Below are 19,380 nucleotides of genomic sequence, written 5' to 3' on the forward strand. Positions count from 1 at the left end.
TCCTGTGAGCTGACAGTCAGCACTTGTGCTATTGCAAACGATTGTCAGGGAAGTGGTTTCAACAACACAAACACGGTGAACTCCCAAGCTGCTACTGTTAACTGGGATGAAGAACAGGAGTACTTGTGGCACATTAGAGACTAACAAATTTATTTGAACGTTAAGCTTTCGTGGGCTACAGCATAAGTTAGAATAACTGGGATGCTTATTCTAAGGGAAAATGGAGCAAAAGCATCTGATGTACCAGTCACTTTTTAAAAGTCTGTCTTACTTTCAAAGGATTAGCGTTGACCTCTTTCCTGATTCTTTGAGGTAAACAGGCCTGAAAATCAGGGCCGTTTATCTCCCCTGGAGTTTAACAACTCCTTTAAAATAGTACAGGAACCTCTCGAATGTCAGAGTCCTGTCATCTTCCCCAGACTGAGCCAGACTGGTTGCCTTAGTTTGGTAAAACTCTCCAAGTGTATGTAAAGTCTGTATAAAATAAAGTCCCTGGGCTCTGTGAAGCTTATACAATATTGGAGCTGCATAGCAAGAAAAGATTAGGCAACAATGAGTCCAGTGATGATGGCATGTTTATATTTGAAAGTAACATTTAATTGGCTCTTGCTTTCTGACTTTGGCTGTGTTTCAGGAACTTGCTGTGAAAGTTATTCCTTGCTGAGCACGGTGCACTGTGAAGTCAGCTTTTGAGTTTTCTCAAGGAAGTGAGCAAGTGTTGCTCTCCTGTGGCCTGATGCGAAGTGTGAACTGTAGAGAGGTTAAAAATACAGTGCCAATGCTTGCTGCTGAATTGAAACTTCCTCTCCCTTTTGCTTTTATTTAGGGGATCCCCATCAGTTTGAGCAGAAGTTTAACTATCGTCGACCCATGTATCCCATTCTCAGGTACATGTGGGGGACAGATTCATACCGGCAAAGTATAAAGGTAAGTCAAGATCAACACATCAGTAGTTTGTTTGGTTTGTACAATGCTGTATTAAGTGTTTGAGTTATGTGTCTTTAAGTTTGAACTGTGGTGGAGCATTAACTCATCATTTCTGTGTGTGACTTGTAGGGTCTGGCTGATTATGCCTCGGAAAACTTAGAGGCAATGAACCCTCCTCTCTTCCTACGCTTCCTTAACTTGCTCATGAACGATGCCATTTTCCTGTTGGATGAAGCCATACAGGTAGGGCTTGGAAGGCGCTCTAGCTGTAACACCGGAAGCAGGCACAGCTCTTGTATTTGAGATGGCTGATTAAAATACCAGACCTATATCGCAAGTGAAATCAGGCTCATCCTAGTTCCTAGTGATGTCTGTCTACATCAGATGCTCTCCAGATGCAGTTTGGCAGAGTTCAGCTACATTGACAATCAGCTCAGGCGAAACCAAGAGGTGAAATAGTGAGAGGTGCTGGAGGGCATGATTGAAGGACATTGGCAGAACTGTGTTGGGACCTGGGACTAGAACCCCAGGACTCTTGCAGACCAAGATCAGTATTGGGTTGGTGAGGCTGGAGGGAGTGAGGAAGCCAAAGCAAAACAAGGTTTTTTCAGGTCAGGACAGGAGTATATTGGCACAGTCGTGAGGAAGTCTGCCTTTTGCTTATCTGAACTGTAACTGGCTCATGTGAGTCTTCTTGGAGTTTGCAAAAAGAAAAGGAGTACTTGTGGCACCTTAGAGACTAACAAATTTATTTGAGCATAAGCAGTTTGTGATTACCAAATCCTTCTGGCCTCTTTTGCAAAAGCCTTATTATCTTAACAGGTGCTGCTGTCTCAAGACAGCCTTGTCCTTTGGGCTTACAAGGCATCAGACCCAAATGAACTTCTTTGTCCCCAGCGTGTGATTATTTTCTAACCACACCTTTTGGAGCTGCTTCTTGCTACTATAAAAAGGACCCTTTGTTTGGAGAGTTCAGCTGTATGTCCTGTGGTGGAAGTGTGGGCTTGGGGATTAGCAGATGAATCAGGCAGCATAGACCTGTTTGAATGTTTATAGGTTCTTCCTAATGTTGCTTGTGGTTTAAATGAATGTTCTGTGTTTTCATTTGTTAAACTTATGTGGCCATGGGAGCCTTGTGTAAACTAAGAGAGAAGAGCTCCTGTCATTGACAGAGTTGGCTCGCTGTGGGACTTGCTGTGACCTGGAAGTCTGCTGTGTGAGGTTCACTACATCACCGGGAATACAAAGAGATCCACAGCTGCGAAAAAACTTAAACGTTACTTCCATGTTATGGCTGAATCTTATTTAACCCCCAAAAATGAAATCCTTGATTAATCTGCTTTACTCAATCCTTCTCCACACACCTACCAGTTTTTCTCTCCTAGTTTCCCTGATCCTTTTTGAGGCCCCATGTAATTGTTGCTGCTGTCTTGTTCAGCTTCAGTGAACTAAACTCTCTTTGGAATCAGTCAGCACTTCTGCTGGTAGTAGGAAGCTCGTGAGAACTTGTGCTGACCTGGCAAAGGAGAGGCCCAGTCTGGAAATTGAGTTCTGTTGTGCCTGGCACCCGGAACTTCAACTGATACCCTGGGCTAATTTATTTCCTTTCTTGGTTTTGATTTATTTGTGTAATTGGTGTTGGTGACAAATACCCAATTGAAAGTACCAGAGACTTAAACCCTCTGTTTATCTACAAACCACATTGATCACAGGCAGCAGTAGTTAAGGCTTCCCCCAGACTGTTCTGTCAAGGGGCTTCAGCCTACCCTCAAGGAAAGAGAGGAGTGCCTCCGTGGTCCAATTCAACCCAGGTCCTCTTTCGTGAGGTTGCTGATTTTGTAGTGATGTTTCTCTGATGTGCAAATCTGCCTTCTAGGAGACTTGCCGAGACCTACTGAACTCATGGAAAGATGTCTCATCTGAGAGGAGATGAAAGCATTCTGAGCTTGCCAGGTTTACTAAGCAGACCATTGCTCACTTCCTCTGCTTTATCTTTACAGTACCTTAGTAAAATAAAAGTTCAGCAGATAGAGAAGGACCGTGGTGAGTGGGACAACCTGTCCCAGGAGGCTCGTCGGGAGAAGGAGTCCAGTCTACAAATGTTTGGTCAGCTGGCTCGCTTCCACAACATCATGTCCAATGAAACCATCGGAACCCTGGCCTTTCTGACCTCTGGTATGGACAGCAAATCCTTCTGGCTGGGAATCAGAGTGGCAGTGGTTGGGGGAGCTTTGCCTGGCTTAAGGGGTTGGTGCAGAAGGTTTTATTTATTTTGATGCTCAGAGAGCTGTTGGCTTCTGTTCCAGAGATTAAGTCCTTGTTTGTGCATCCTTTTCTTGCTGAGCGCATCATCTCCATGCTGAACTACTTCCTGCAGCACCTGGTTGGTCCTAAAATGGGAGCGTTAAAAGTCAAGGATTTCAGCGAGTTTGACTTCAAACCTCAGCAGCTCGTTTCTGACATCTGCAACATCTACTTAAACCTTGGGTATGTGAGGGTGTGAGAAGCTGCAGGGGGACAGCAGTCCTGAAGAAATAGGACCCCTGTTACAGAATGGATTCATGTTGCTGGGGTGGCAAAGAAAAATTATTTATCCTGGTAATTCCATTAGCAGGATGCTGCAGAGGGCCAAATTCTATCCTGAGTTGACTGCAGTCAGCATAAATCCAACCAGAAATTATTTTGGGTTCTAAAACTTTTTTAAACCATCACCCCTCATCTGAGCAAATAAATGTTTAAGGCTTTAAAGAGGGACTCCAAATAATGGAGAGTCTGTATATGAAGTATATAGCAGACTTTTCTGTAGGAAATCTGGCAGGTATAATGGCATTTCATGTGATATATGTAGTTCTGTTTACATTGGGAGCTGAACTCTGCAAGCTGTGATAGTGTTTAAATATGGTGGTGGTTAGCAGAGTTCTCTCACAATCCCCTGGCCAGTGTGTTGTGTGGTGGTTTTGTATATTGTGAAAATGTATGTGTCTTTTTTTTTTGAAAATCCTGGTAGCCAAGCTATGCTATACACTGGCTTCTTGTCCCTGGTAGGATATAACACATTTTATAATAGGGTTTTAAAACACCCACTCCCACCCCCAAATGATCCACGCTAGCCAGGGAAAACACCTATAACCCTGGCAGCAGTAGCAGAGTTTAAATATTGTTGTAGCTAGTGTAAAACCTATCCCAGTGTGGAGACCATCTAGAAGAAAAGACTTAGCTGTTATGGTGAGGAGTCTTTCTTTCACTTTGCCATCTCCTGTATATGTTTACTGAAGTAATTCAGTTGTTGTGTGGGTTGATGTTTCTGCAGCCTAGCAAATCGCTCCTTTTTCGCAAATGTAAACTCTTACATTCTCTTTCTTTTTGCAATTGTGCTTCAGCGATGAAGAGAATTTCTGTGCCACGGTGCCCAAGGATGGGCGCTCCTATTCGCCAACACTTTTCGCTCAGACGGTCAGAGTCCTAAAGAAAATCAATAAACCTGGCAACATGATAGTGGCTTTCAGTAACCTGGCTGAGCGGATCAAGGTGAGAGGAGTAAGAGGGGAGGAAGACAGTGTTGGTGATTTCATCCATTTATCGATGGTCCCTCTAAGCAGAGTTCTCTATTAATATTTTACTATGAAAGTTCTTGAATTTGCTCCTCAGCTCCTTATCTGATTTATCTCTCTCCTTCTCCCGTGGCCTTCAATTGTTGTCGCGCCCTGCCCCCTCCCCCTCCCTCCAACACCCACTCACATTCTTCAGTCTCACTCTGGCTCCCAGTCCCAGTATATCTCCCTGGGCTCCTAATCCATTCACAATGTCGTTCTGTCCCGATACTCCGTTTCCCAGTTTCTTTGCCCTGGCAGTCCCACTTTTCCCCCACCACAGTGCATCCTGGCTTCTTGTCAGATTTATCTCCTGTTTCCCCCATCCATTGGTTTCCTGTTCCCTTGCTCAGCCAGTCCTAGTCTCCTCCCACACCCTGACTCCCAGCTTCCCTCTCCCCTCTAGTCTGTCTCCCTATCCTCCTTGTGCCAGTCTGCTTCCCCCATCTCTACAGGGTCTATCTCTTGTCCCCCTCTGCATGCAGACTAAGCAGCTTCCTCTTATTCACTGCCTGGGTGGCAGCAGCAGCAGGGTCATTCAGGCTATGTCTACACAGGGATAAAAGGCACACGTCTGGCTGGGGTCAGCAGACTTAGGTTCACAGAGCTGAAAAATCATTGTGCAGACTTTCGGGCTCGGGCTGAAGCCCAGGCTCTGGGACCTGGCGAGCGGGAGGGTCCCAAAGCTTGGGCTCCAGCCTGAGCCTCAATGTCTACAAGCAATTTTTAGCCCCAGTTTTGGGTAAATTCCTGCTCGGATCCAGGCTGTAGCATGTCCAGTGCTGACAATCTTCTGGGAATTTAAGTGCTAATATCTAAGAAGTCTCTAATGAGCATATGTAAACTGCAATTTTTCCCGAAGGTCAAATGTGAGCAGATTCTCACAAGGATGGCAAAAAGCACCTCCCTGATACACAGGCCCGCCCCCTGCCAAATTTCAAGTCCCATCTCCAAAGTGTGGTAGTGCTAGAGCTTTTCAAAGAAAAGCTCGCCAGAATATTTTAACAGGGGCATAACTTATTTTTCTAGCCTCATTCTTGGAGATGGCTGAGCCATTTTGGCTGAAGTTCTCCAAAAAAAATCAAGCCTGAGGCAGACACCTGACATGTAAAATTCTAGCCCAAATAGTTCAAGATTGGTAAAGTTATAAACAATGTAAACAGGTTTCAGAGTAGCAGCCGTGTTAGTCTGTATTCGCAAAAAGAAAAGGAGTACTTGTGGCACCTTAGAGACTAACAAATTTATTAGCTCACAAAAGCTTATGCTCTAATAAATTTGTTAGTCTCTAAGGTGCCACAAGTACTCCTTTTCTTTTTAATGTAAACAGGGTTTACTATGTGAAGTGTTGGGCAACTTGAACAATAGGTTAAGAATACCATCCCTGCTTGTGATATGTGTACATAGCTTTGTTAACATGCATGGTGTTTTACAACTATCCCCGATGCAAAGAGGTTAGTCTACCTAGACAAGACAGTATGCGGTAACAGCTTCTGGAAACCCCCTCAGAGCTAGTCAGTCTCAGCATCAGTGCAGGTTTTGATGGAAAGTTACAACCATGATGCTGCTCAGTAGTGATAGCCATGCTTTTCCAACTATGATGCTGGTCAGTAGCAATGGCTGTGCTCCTTCTAAAAGCTTCCACCCCCAGTTTTGCCCTAAGAGGCTTCTGTCCAGCCAAGGGAAAGCTGGTAACTCCTGTCTTCCAATAGACAGTTATATTCTTGATGCTTTTGCTGTGTCTGAAACTGAAACCAGGAACTGATTTATATTTTGATGATACTTTAACAACTATAACTATGCAAATTAAAGAACCATTAGACTTCAGGAGTTTGCGAAGCAAAGCTGTGTGCCCAGTGTTTATTTGCATGCCACAGCTGTGTTGTGTCTTCTCGGTTCCGGCAGTTTCTTAGCCATGCTGATATCTGAGCTCTGGATATAAACCAAAAGGTTTGGTAGAGCATCCAGTTATGTTCATGGACACATTTTGCCAGGTACTTCGCAAGTGAGAAGTAGTGCCAGACTTTCTGCATTGCTAGGCTCTACTCCTTTGCAAATGTGCAAACTTGAGCTGCTTAACAAAGCTTCACAAAACCTAGTATTAATAGCTGTGCATCTATCTACCAGTCTCTTGCAGACCGACAGCAGCAGGAAGAGGAGACCTATGCAGATGCGTGTGATGAATTCCTTGATCCTATCATGAGCACTTTAATGTCTGACCCTGTGCTGCTACCATCTTCCCGAGTCACTGTGGACAGGTCAACTATAGCCAGGCATCTCCTCAGGTATTCAAGAAAAGTTAACGGTGTCTGAGTGAGGAGTTAGTGATTTACTAAGGGTTTGCTGGGGAGGGGTTGGTAAGTGTTTTTGCTCTGAGATTCAGGCAAGACAGAGTAGACATCCCCCATGTACGCATATAGTCTCCTTTCCAAATTTCAAGAGTCTAGGCTCTTAGCTTTCTTATATTTGGAACTGGCTTTGTAATCCATTTCTGAAGTGTCAGTCTTCTGGGGGATGTTTGGGTGAAGCCTAATGATTATACCTAGTGGCTCATTGTCCACAGGCAAGTCTGATTCACTTGATGGAACAGGGGCCGTGCCAGTCCCTGGTCCCTGTTTCTTGGCTTCATAACATTAGTTTTTAAACATAGGACAGTACTGTCAGAGAATGAGTCTCCTTGACTTTTTTTTCCTCTTTCTTTTAGTGACCAGACAGATCCTTTTAATCGGAGCCCCCTCACTATGGACCAGATCAGACCAAACACAGAACTGAAAGAGAAGATCCAGCAGTGGCTTGCAGAGAGGAAAAAGCAGAAGGAGCAGCTGGAGGACACACACAAATGAAAAAACATCCTGACACAAAAGAACAATAATTTGTTTGCAAGAGAGTGAAGTCCCCTTGCAGAGACAATGGCTGGTGCTTCAGAAAACCTGTGAATCAGCGCTACAATATACTCTGTCCCTAAGATTGCATTTAGTGCACTAGACCTGGAGCCTCTTGCTTAGGCCCTTCCTTTTATCCCCTTCTTTTTTTTGTTTGTTTCCATTAAGACGTCTCAATAATATCAGAAACCTCAACTGCACTACAGCTTCTCAGCCCAGGAATCCTAAGTCCCTTCTTGCTCTGTTGGCCACTGGTTAATTTTCTTCTGTTTATTTTCACAGTGTTCACTGTCTTTAATGACTGTCATGTCACACAGCTCAGTGGCTGTCAGCCACCACCAAAAATCTCTTATTTGTGACTGTTTCCTCTCTGTTACTGCTGCTTTGGCTCCAGACTTGTTTAAACTATGTAATGTTCATCATATGATGATTAATGTGGAAAAAAAAACCTTTGTCCACAGCAGCTCTTAAATTAGAGGCTTGTGAGGATGGAAGAGGTTCTCTTATGCAATTTTGTCTGTAAATATTGGTTGTGTACAAGGGTTTGTGTGCAGCATGGTACATGGCAATGGGGCAGCACTGAAATCAAAACATTATATAAAAGTTGGATGTGAATCTCTTAGGGATAGTTGGATGATGTAGCCGCTGCTATAACAAAACTCTTACTGGGACGAGGGAGGTCATGCTGGAAAAACATTATACTGGTTTTAGAAAAGCCTTTCACTTGGCTGTCGGGGATAGCTAATGATCTCTTGCCTGTTGTTTGTTTTGCTCAAGGGGCAACCATGCAGGAACTTGACATATCTAGACACGCAGGATAAGCTGTTCTCTAATTAGGGTTCCTTGAGTCTCCATCATTTAAATTAACCTTAATTAGTAATGACCATCTGCTAGGTTTGAGAGCCTGATGAAAACGGCACTGTCTGTGCATAGACTGTGTACATATTCATACAAGTACACTATAAATCCTGCCTACATTTATACTGTACTTTGTGCATGTTAATATGTATCCAGTGTGTGTATATATACTTAGTCACATGCTTTATCAATAAAAATGTCCAGCTTCAAGTTTCTTTGAAGTGCATATTTAGTCTTAAGATGAGCTTGTTCTGAATTGGGGATCTGGGGCAGGTATAACTCCTCTCGCTCAAGTGACACTTTATCTCTGTTGTATACAACTATTAAGCTGATTTTTCCCTAGCCTGTGGTCATAACCATACCCTTCTAGTGGGGACATGTCAGCAACAAGAAGTGCAGAAACAGCTGAAATTTTTATAATGAAAACTAAGAGGGAAGCTTGGGCTTACTGTGCAGGTTATCTTAAAGAATCAGTTAAAATGAGCCTACTCGATAAGGCCTTAAAACATAAGGATCCTTCCCTGAGGGTCAAATGTATGTGCACTCATGCAAACCTAGAAATAGCAGAATTTGAGGCTAAATAAATAGTTTAATGTATATATTTTATTCTTGAGGGGAAGGTGTGTGGTGGTTAGTTTTAGTTTTTATATATATATATATATATATAGTAGGCTTACTACTCAGCTTGTGGGAAAGAGGGGGTTTTAGGCTGGGAGGAAGGGAGTACTACAGGGATGACTATCCAGGGCACAAGGCAGAAAACGAAGGAACGTGATTTTTGTGGCCGCTATCTCCAGCCCAGCAACAGAGTTCTAGTTCAGAGGACTTCACCAAGATGGTCAGTGTGACTTGCTAGAGTTGTTCTTTCCTAAAACAAAACATGGTGTAGTGTTTACCTAGCTAAGGCAGTGACAGATTCCTTACAAATGCCTTAGAGCCCTTGAGAACACAAATGGGAAGAAATGGGGGAGGCTGGGAGTGCTAAATCATGAAAGTGGTAGGATTTAATCTTAAATTTTTCAAGTACCCTTGAAGGGAGCAAGCGTTTTGGAAGCTGCCTTGGTAGGAGGATCTAATCCCAAAACTATAACCCAACAAGCAATTCTGTAGAAGTGGCTTTTTTGGCAGTGCACAAGGCAGAGGGTTTTTTCCCCTACTGTTTTTTTTTTCTTTTCTATTCTAATAGGTTTTGGCTTTGCTGACATGCACACAAATCATATCCCATAGGGCAGGGGTAGCCAGTTATTTTTTTGTCAAGGGACAGACTCTGGAGAAAATAACAATAAGTAAATAAAAAGATTTTGGGGTCCATTAGCTTTGGCCTGTGCTCTGCCTATTAACTTCCCCAGCTGTAGACGCATCAAAAAAAGAACTTCTGGCCAGTCTATTTTTGAAAGCTAAAGGCAAGCCTGCTGCCAGCCCTTGGAAGGCCGATCGTACAGGGTCACGGAGAAGGCTCTGAGGGGGGGCCAGGAGCCATCGCCCAGAAGTTTCAGAGTAGCAGCCGTGTTAGTCTGTATTCGCAAAAAGAAAAGGAGGACTTGTGGCACCTTAGAGACTAACAAATTTATTAGAGCATAAGCTTTCGGGAGCTACAGCTCACTGCATCGGATGCATCACGAAAGCTTATGCTCTAATAAATTTGGTAGTCTCTAAGGTGCCACAAGTCCTCCTTTTCTTAGCGCCCAGAAGGGCTCCTGTATTCGCGATAGCAGCACGACTTGCTTCTCGCGAACTGTCCATGGGGTTTCTCCCCGCTGGCAGAACGGGCGGGGGGGGGGGGCTGCCCCAAGGGCACCGCGTGCCGGACGCGTTAACTCGCTGGCCTGGCGGGCAGCCCAAAGCCCGGGGCTGCAGCGAGAGGGCGGGTAGGGCCGGCACGTGGGCAGGGACACAGGAGCTTCCGCAGGAGGCTGTTGCGCGTGCGCCGCCTTGGCTCCCTCGAAGAGACCGGCGTTACGTTGCGCGTGGGCAGCCGTTCATGGCCGATAGGTGGCCTGCGCGGGCGCCTGATCGAAATGTTGCCTCTGAGCGGGGAAGAAAACGACGACCCTCCCCGCCCGCCCGCCGCCGCCGCCGCCGCCGCAGGTCTGGGAGTGCGCACGGGCCGTCTGGGGGCGTAGCGAGTGGCGGCGACGTTAGGCGCTACCAGGGCAGCCCTGACGCAGGGGGCCTTGCGGGTCCTGCCGTAGGTGACATTCAGGCTCCGGCTCCTTCTTCGGCCGCCGCAGCCGCCCCGCGCCGGTTCCGCCATGGCCCAGGCCGCCCAGAGGCTGATCCAGCGCGTCGTCACGCAGGGCCCGCAGCTAGCGAGCGGTGAGAGCGGGCCGGGGGGCCGAGGCCGCGGCAGAGCGGCGCGAGCCGTGCGGGGGGCAGCGCCCCGGGGCGGGCCTTGCCCGACCCGCCCGCCCCGGCTCCCCAGGGGAGCCCGGCCAGCGCTGCCCTGCCCCTTCCGCGGTGGGCGCGCTCGCTGCTCCGGGCGTTCAGGCGGGAACGCGGCCTCCCCGCCCGGCGCTGCGGCCTCGATTCGGGGGTGGCCAGGCGGCGGCCGGGAGCGCGGGCCAGGGGCTTTCAAACCGCCCCGAAACCTTCTCTGCTTATTGTCTGTCTCGTGGTGGCTTCATCTGGAGTCTGGACCTCGGCCAAGAAACTTGGGACTTGACAAAACAATTCACGCCCCTGGCCGGAGTTGTCTGGGTGAGAGGGTGGGAGTATCGCCAGGGGTTGTTTCCGTGGGAGACCTGGCTGAATGGCCTTTGTCACTGGATGGGTCCACCTAGGCCAGGGGTCATAGGGTCTAGGCCTCTACTTCATTTTACTTTCTTCAGTTGCAAGAAATGGATTTTTGTCATTGTACGAGTGACTCGCTCTCCCTCTCGCTCTCTTTACCTTGTAGCCTCGTATTTTTAGCTTAAAAAAAGAAAAGCTTATAGTGAACACTAAGTAGCTAAAAGCAAAGGAGGACTTGTGGCACCTTAGAGACTAGCACATTTATTTGAGGATAAGCTTTCGTGAGCTACAGCTAGAGGCTACATCATACTCTTCCGCGTCAGTGAAAAGGGGAAACTAAACAACTGAGAAACTTGGCTATTGCAAGATTCTGCAGGATTTTATTGATGACAAAATCTGAGTGTGCAGTAAGTAGTTACTAAATGCTAAGGGGTGGGGAAGAATAACCATAGACCAATTTCAGTTTATATCTATGCTAAAGAGAAATTTTTTGAAGTATATCTCCCCTTCAGATTAATATTTCTCAGAGGGCTTTATAAAGGAAGGTATTTTTCCTATTTTAGTGATATGAAACTGAGGTATAGATATGAAATGACTTCCAAAGGTCATGCAGTAGAGTCCATGTATCCTTTTCCAGTTCAGTACTTTATCACATGGGCAAGTAAACAAAAATGGTGGAGAGAAAACGAGCTGCTTATGAGCCTTTTAAATGTAAGGCCCATGTCTATCAAGGCATTTCAATTGTAATGGGAAAGGGGTTAGAGGCAATTGATCAGATGCTTAATAGCCATGTTTCCAGATATACTTAGCACCTGTAAATCTTACTGAACTCTGAGAGGAGTGAGTGCTTAATACTTTCTGAAATCAGACCTTTCCACCATAAGATGGATCCTCACAATATCCTCCTTCTACCCAAAATAAACCAACCAATCCCAAACCACCTGAAATAAACCAATTTTAACTAAAACAGTAAATTGATTTTTTTTGTTAATCAGAACTCCCTCTCACCCCCCCCCAAAAAAAAAGGGGGGGACAGGACATGGCAGTGATTCCATTAAGTCTACTATGGATTTTGCTATTACCAGCTTTACATGTAAGGTGCACAGAGGCTGTGGTGATGAGCAGCAGTATAAAACCAAATTAGAACTGCTGTTCCCCTGCCCCTACGCCTGTATCTGTAAAGACAAATTTCAGAGTAGTAGCCACGTTAGTCTGTATTCGCGAAAAAGAAAAGGAGTACTTGTGGCATCTTGGAGACTAAGACTCGGATGAAGTGAGCTGTAGCTCACAAAAGCTTATGCTCAAATAAATTTCTTAGTCTCTAAGATGCCACAAGTACTCCTTTTCTTTTTTGTAAAGACAAAGATTGAGATGTACAGGGTGCAGTAACTTTGGCTCCGATATTTGATGTTAGGATGTAGTGATAAGGGAAATGCTGTGTGGTGCAGGATGTGGTAGACTGAGCGTAATGGATGTGACAGATAGCTATGAAATAGGGAATCAGGATAGTGAGTTGCTAATAGCAAATATATAAACTTTGTTTTTGCTAACAAGCTGTATCAGCTCTTAAGAATTCTGCCTGTTCCTCCTCCTTGTTTTTTGTTCTGTGCTAGTCTTGATACCAACTTTATCTTGTACTTTTGGCTCTTTCCACTTGTAGATATCTCAGCTGGTGGGAGCTTTGTAATTACAATGCAGCTTTGCCTATATTATCTGAGATTCTTTTCCATATGAAAGATACGGTCTACTCTGTAATAGCTGGGGAGAGTATCTTTAATATCAAAGTGAAGTATCTTGAAGAAGAAACAAAAATAGACAAGGCATGACCTATTGAGGGCCAAGAAATATCAAGGGTATTAAATATGAGGTTGTCATTAACAAAAACTTTTTACTTCCGTGACTTTAAAAGAAGTGGCTCTGTTGGCGTAGTATCAAACTAGGGCATAAACTATATAGTCTAGACTCGAGGTTGAACATCTTTTGAGGATTGAAGACCTTAGCTATACTCTAAATCGTGCTGCAAAACAACTACCCTGGCAGTTGAAGAAAGCATGGGATTTGGTGTAAGGGCTATCAGTGGAGCAAAGGCCCTTGACTTAGGAATTCACCTTCTCAGTTGGTGTAACAGACTGAATTTTTGATTTTTTGGGTGCAGTGCAGAGTGTCTGTCTCTCTTTCTGAGACTTTCACTTTATGCTGGGTTTAATTTGGAGGGTGGGTTTCCCTCTTGGAATTACTAATGTACAAGCATCCAATTGCACTCAGAATGCTTTTGTAAATTTAAAAATACTGATTTTTGTCAAACATATGCTGAATTCAAGGTCATTTATTCTAAAACAAAAGATGGAATCTACCTTCATGAGCGAAGACTTCATTCAGCTATGATTATGGAGACTGGAGATTTTCCACCACAGTGTTAATTATCCTAATTGGGGAGGGGAGGAGAGAGAGAGAGAGAGAGTGTGTACTGAGACATGTATTAGAGATGTAGTTTGCAGGCCACACAGATTGAAGTTTACCTAATGTTTAATTCTTTTGCACCATATAGAGCATAATTGTCAGTAGTTAAACTCTTTTGTGTTTAAGCACTCTCAGCCTATGCAGGGATATCGTCTTATGTGTAGAATACTGCAGGAGTTCTGATTAATTGAAACAATAACATGGTTTTCATATTTCCACTTATGCAGGTTTTGGGGAGAGGTAGTTGTGCTGTTAATAAAACATGTTTCAACAAGCCCATCAATGGCTATTAGCCAAGATGGTCAGGGATGCAACCTCATGCTCTGGGTGTCCCTAGCCTCTGATTGCCAGAAGCTAGGAGTAGACAACAGGGATCACTTGATGATTGCCTGTTCAGTTCATTCCTTCTGAAGCACCTGGCATTAGTTACTGTTGGGAGACAGGATACTGGGCCAGATGGGCCTGACCTGATATGGCTGTTCTTATTAAAATGGTTTGACTAGTTTTAATTCTAATGCTTCCAATATTGAGGCATGACTGCTTAAGAATAGGAGCAACTAAAATGTTCCCTTAAAAGACTTTTTATTAAAGTCCATAACACTCTCTGCTGGCAAAGAACAGTGATGATATCTATCTTCTTTTCTAGTCATTATCTGGCAAGGTAAATTTGTAGCTAATTGACTGACATTCACAACCAGCTGGTAGAACTAGGTACTGACCTGGGTTCATCACATGATAAACTTTTTCATACAGGCTTCCTTGAATGGCTGAGTTCCTAGTGATACACATGTTCTGTAACTTTAATGCTGTATACAGCCTGCTTAAGTGGAGTTGGATGTTGGGAGCACATTAGACCAATAATCTCCCCTGGCTTCGGTAAGCTTTGGAGTGGAATGCCAGGTGTTCATTTTCACCTAAAAACCCTTAAAAGGTTTGGGACCTAGTTACTTGTGAGACTGCCTCTCTCCTTGTGAGGTGCTGTCATGGTTGAGATCAGAAGAGGTGCTTGAGCTGGAGCTTCCTCAATATAAACGAGTGAGCTTCTGGCAGGGTATTCTGTGAGGAGTCCTTGATATTTGAAATCATCATCCTACACCTGGTCGGCCAGATTCCAGAACTGTTAACCTTCTGAGCATGCTGCTAAATCCACTTATTTCCCCTTTCTAAGTTTGAGGGTTTGGGCAGTGGTGGATATATTTATGGGCAGTCCTTCATGTTCATATTGTGACTTTTATTTAATTAATTAATGGAATAGGCAGCCAGAGCACTGGATGGGTGGTTAGAGCTGTATTTTTAAAAATTAAACAAATATCTGCTCATTACAAAGGAGCAGCTCTGACTCTTGAGACTGGGTGCATGTTTGGTGAAAGCAGGATATGAATGTGATGCATGAATAAATATTTGTGTCCAGCCCACACATCTGTTTCTTTTAGCCTCCAGTGGATTCATCCTGGTATTTTTCTCTTCCAGCTGCTGTGACTTACTCCAGGCCTCGTTTGGCCACATTTTGGCACTATGCCAGGGTTGAGCTGGTTCCTCCAACCCCCGCTGAGATCCCCAAGGCCATTGACAGCATGAAAGCTATGGTCAAAAGCTTTCAGTCTGGTCACCTCGCACAGCTCACAGTCAAGGTAACTGCAGGCTAAATAAGAACGGATGTGAATAATAACAGAAGCATGTTTCCCCTGGGGTTTCTCCAGCCATGCTGGTTAACACATTTTTAGCTGGCCTACATCTAGCAGCATAAAAAGCAGCCCAGAAAGTAACTTGTGCTTGCTATTTGGACAGAACAGTTAATTTGGTAGACAAGTCGTTGATAAAGCCAGGCTGAACCTGTGCTCTCAGTGAGCACATTCAGTAACATAAAAGAAGTTTGACTGGACAAACATCTACTACCTGAAAGGGGGTTTCAAAGAGGATGGCTCTAGACTGTTCTCAATGGTAGCAGATGACAGAACGAGGAGTAATGGTCTCAAGTTGCAATGGGGGAGGTTTAGATTGGATATTAGGAAAAACTTTTTCACTAAGAGGGTGGTGAAACACTGGAATGCGTTACCTAGGGAGGTGGTAGAATCTCCTTCCTTAGAGGTTTTTAAGGTCAGGCTTGACAAAGCCCTAGCTGGGATGATTTAACTGGGACTTGGTCCTGCTTTGAGCAGGGGGTTGGACTAGATGACCTTCTGGGGTCCCTTCCAACCCTGATATTCTATGATTCTATGATCACTTCTGCCTTATGGTGGCATTTTCCCTAGTGAGCTTTTATACACACTTTAGTATGGCCAGCTGTTGATCTTTCCACTTTGTGTGGGCAGCTGCCTTATCGTCAAAGGGACTTCTGAATGCACTGTCACGCTTCTAATAGAAATATCGACGTAGCCAGCCCAGCATGTAGTGTGGTATGAAGGGATATTGGATAATTGACTAGTTTGGAATTGCTGCTTGACCTTTGCAATAATGACCAAAAGCTTAAGGCTAGTTTTAAAACACTGCTACTTTCTACAGTGCAATGAGGAGGGGTGGGGCTATGTTCTGTTCCCACTAAGGCAGTGGTTCTCAAACTATTGTACTGGTGACCCCTTTCACACAGTAAGCCTCTGAGTGTGGAAACCCCCCCCCTTATAAATTAAAAACACTCGTTTATATATTTAACATCATTATAAATGCTGGAGGCAAAGCAGGGTTTGGGGTGGAGCTCGCGATCCCCCATGTAATAACCTTGTGACCCCCTAAGGGGTCCCAACCCCCAGTTTGAGAACCCCTGTGCTAAGGGCTGTAACTCTCTTTTGGGTTTGGCTCATAGATCCATTTTTTTTCCCTAAAATATTCTTAGGAATATGGGCTTTGACAGGCCGGATCAGACCAGTAGTTCTTCTAGTCCAGTATCCTGTCGCTGATGGTGACAAGTACTAGATACTTAAGAGGAAGGTGCAAAAAACCTAGAGTTGGGTAGCTATGTGATAAGCTGTCCCAAAGAAAGTTGCCTTCTAACTCTTAGTTTTTAGATAGTGCCTTATGCCCTTCCCAACTCTTGCAAATATCTATTATAAATTTGAACATTCCTGTCACCCATGTAAATAGCTCTGTCTCAATTAGTTTTTAACTTGCTGCTTTTCAGTTTCATTGAATGTCCCCTTGTTCTTGTATTGCACATTGGGGTTAGCCTCCAGGCACTTCTACAATATAAATAATAAAGCAAGGTCCAACAACCAGTAATTTCTAGGCCTCTTTTCCAACTAGTAAACCCCCTTCCTGATCTGTAAAGAGTCATTCAGTAATAGACTTCTTTCCCTTAGGAATGGGAGTGCAAAATGAAGACTAGTTCTCTGAACTTATTACCTGCAGATCTGGGTCTTTAATTGCCGAGTCCGGGTCTTCTGATGGATGCCCCTTTAACTCTTCACATTTAAATCTCTCTTCCTGAAGTTATTTCCAGCCTTTTGAAAACCTTGTTCACTTATATAGTCAGTCTTCAAAATAACTTTTTAAATAAAAATGGGTTGTCTTTGCTTCAGAATTAGCTAAAAAGCAGAGGTCTGATCTTATGATCCTGAAGCATCGCACATCTGCTGCATGTTTCTCTGGAGTCTGGCAGAGGCAGTTTAAGAGCTGCAGGTATTTTGTGTACAGGGTAATATTTTCCAGGAACTTATTGAACCATTGGCATCCTAGCTTAAAAACCAATAGAGCTGTTGTCATTAAGGAGTGAAACACTCGGAGAATTTGTAGGTTAAGTGTTGAATAGCATTTTTAATGTAACAGGTTTTCATTTCTTAATCCTATCACTTTGAGTAGAGCATAGATGTGCTTTTGGCAGCCAGCTTTTCTTCAACATCCATTCACGTGACTCAAATGTCAGTAGGTACCAGATCTGCCCACCAGTACTGAACAGCTATTTCATAGGTCTAGTGTATTGCTTGGCACTAAAACTTGGATGGTCTTTTCAGTATTTATGCTTTACAGCATTCTCTTTGAAGGGCTCCGACAGCTAAGCTGTAGTTAAGACTTGAGCGCACTTTAGTATGTACTATGATTGCTTGGGTGGGGGAGAGTAAATTGTTAATAGCATTCTTTGCTTTAGCTAAAGATGCTACCTCATTAACATGGGTGGCTTTCTTGCCATCACAAGCGAACTTTGTGTATCGTTAACAAAGCAAAGGGAGACGTTACTGCAATAGCAAACATTCTAAATTGTGGCTTTCTTTCTTTCAGGAAGCTCTGAGGAACGGTTTGGTGGCCACAGAGGTGCTGATGTGGTTTTACATCGGTGAGATCATAGGCAGAGGCAGCCTGATTGGATACAATGTTTGAAGACTAATCTTTAGTAGTCTTGTGTTTCACTTTTTTGTCCCCTAAGTCTGTAACAGTATTTGACAAAATAAAACCAGGAAATGATGTGGAGTTGTGATGGTCTCTGTTAGTGGTGTTTACAGTGTGAGCTTGTCCCCATCCTGTTAGCATTGCCAGCTGTGCAGAAAGGATCAGTTAGTATCTAGCTGTGTGGAGGCCATCCGTCTTCAAGCATTACCACACACAAGGAAATAGTTATACCCCTGTGCTGTTTCCATAACAGTTGAAAACGTGAATCTTTTACCGTAGCAGGTTAACTTGGATTGAAACTTTTTTTTCTGGTCATTTAGGACTAGTGCTTGGGAATGTCTACTGGCTATGAAACCCTTTTCTTTGGTCTGCTAAAATGTTTATAGCTGGGGATTGTGTATCTGGGGATCAGATCTGTATAACACAAGCTGCATTTTTTACTTTGATGCTGACAGTTTTAGCAGCAGATGTTACAGAAACAGTAGAAGCCAGTGCTTTAAATCATGAGACAGCAACTTGGCACCCCAGATTTATCAAATGGTATAAAGCATTTTCTTTAATTCAACCAGGCTGAGTTAAAATGTGTCAGGTATATGTAAAGAGCTGGAAAAAGAAGGTAATCCGAATAGGCCTCTAAAATCTTACCTCACAACCTGATAGGTGCAAGTCATCCAATAATCAATACTTTTGCTGTGTTCATCTGAGAGGCTTTCTGAGATACAAGTACAAAAACTTCCTCACTGTGTGATCTAACCCATATGGTTAACTCTACAAACTGTACCTTTCCCTACTTGTTTTAAAATCAGGCAGAATGCTTGATAACTTTCAGCAGAAATGGCACTATCTGTTTGATGGGACTTATTCTTTACTATTTATATTGCCGTAGAAAATAGTTTCTATTAAAAAAAAAAAAAAATCAGCTGCTTTTCCTTCTTTTAGCAAGACTAGTAGTGGCTCAACTTCAAATCACCTGTTAAGCCTTCTGCAACCAGGCATGACTGCTAGTCGGACAGAATGGTGACAAGGGTTTCTCTACATCAGAACTTCATTTAATACATGGATTCACTAGACAAAATCCAGTCTCCTCCAAAGTAAAGATGCAGAACAAAGCATAGCTTCTGTTCCTTAGCAGGATGTCGAGGCTGTGAGATTACAGCATTGGTAGAAAAACATGATTCATCTTAAATTTGCTGGCTCTAGAGCTTAGCACCTGACCTGTGCATAAATAGAAGATATTGGCTTACACTGCTAATAACTCCATGAGCACAAAAGTTCATTAGCAAGGACAGAGGGAACAAGCACTGAATTTTCAACAAACTTCTGCTGAAATGGGCATATAATTTCTACTACTTCATCGCTAAAGAAAACAAAGTAGGGGCTCTCTTCTCTGCACCCAACAACACTACACTTGTTGTGAAACAGGGCATTATATGTACTGGAAACTAGCTGTTTCATAGCTAGCAAAAGCTAGTGAGTTGGAGTCAAACATCTATGCTAGCTATTTTGATAGGGAATTATGATCTGCTACAATCCTCTCTTGGCTTGCCCCATGATCTTCTGAGTCTTGCTTTCAGCTCCTTGGTGAGCTTCCAGTACTCTGGGCTCAGCTACTCTATGTG

General features: G+C 43.9%; 2 protein-coding genes across 6 annotated transcripts in view; both read left to right on the forward strand.

Annotated features, from left to right (window-relative positions):
* The window catches only part of UBE4A (ubiquitination factor E4A), a 30,195-nt gene extending 21,731 nt beyond the window's left edge, over positions 1-8,464 (forward strand). For all 5 annotated transcript variants that reach the window (XM_038380759.2, XM_038380762.2, XM_043500868.1 and 2 more), the window contains exons 14-20: positions 827-927; positions 1,057-1,170; positions 2,928-3,102; positions 3,234-3,414; positions 4,308-4,455; positions 6,642-6,799; positions 7,219-8,464. In XM_038380759.2, the coding sequence (XP_038236687.1) occupies positions 827-927; positions 1,057-1,170; positions 2,928-3,102; positions 3,234-3,414; positions 4,308-4,455; positions 6,642-6,799; positions 7,219-7,357 (1,016 nt within the window). In that variant the 3' untranslated portion in view covers positions 7,358-8,464. The remainder of the gene's footprint in view (positions 1-826; positions 928-1,056; positions 1,171-2,927; positions 3,103-3,233; positions 3,415-4,307; positions 4,456-6,641; positions 6,800-7,218) is intronic.
* Positions 8,465-10,240: 1,776 nt separating this feature from the next.
* ATP5MG (ATP synthase membrane subunit g) lies at positions 10,241-17,842 on the forward strand. The gene is made up of 3 exons (XM_038380773.2): positions 10,241-10,570; positions 14,915-15,075; positions 17,654-17,842. Exons 1-3 carry the CDS (start codon positions 10,507-10,509, stop codon positions 17,750-17,752), a joined length of 324 nt encoding a protein of 107 aa, XP_038236701.1. The 5' UTR covers positions 10,241-10,506; the 3' UTR covers positions 17,753-17,842.
* Positions 17,843-19,380: the final 1,538 nt, after the last annotated feature.

Source organism: Dermochelys coriacea, chromosome 22 (genome assembly GCF_009764565.3).
Source record: "Dermochelys coriacea isolate rDerCor1 chromosome 22, rDerCor1.pri.v4, whole genome shotgun sequence".
In the NCBI taxonomy this organism is placed as follows: domain Eukaryota; kingdom Metazoa; phylum Chordata; order Testudines; family Dermochelyidae; genus Dermochelys; species Dermochelys coriacea.

Excerpts from the sequence above, each read along its gene's own strand:
- ATP5MG (XM_038380773.2), top strand. The coding sequence starts at position 10,507 with ATGGCCCAGGCCGCCCAGAGGCTGATCCAGCGCGTCGTCACGCAGGGC. Across the intron at positions 10,571-14,914 it reads GGGCCCGCAGCTAGCGAGCG|CTGCTGTGACTTACTCCAGG; the intron begins GTGAGAGCGGGC and ends TTTCTCTTCCAG. Across the intron at positions 15,076-17,653 it reads TCGCACAGCTCACAGTCAAG|GAAGCTCTGAGGAACGGTTT; the intron begins GTAACTGCAGGC and ends TCTTTCTTTCAG.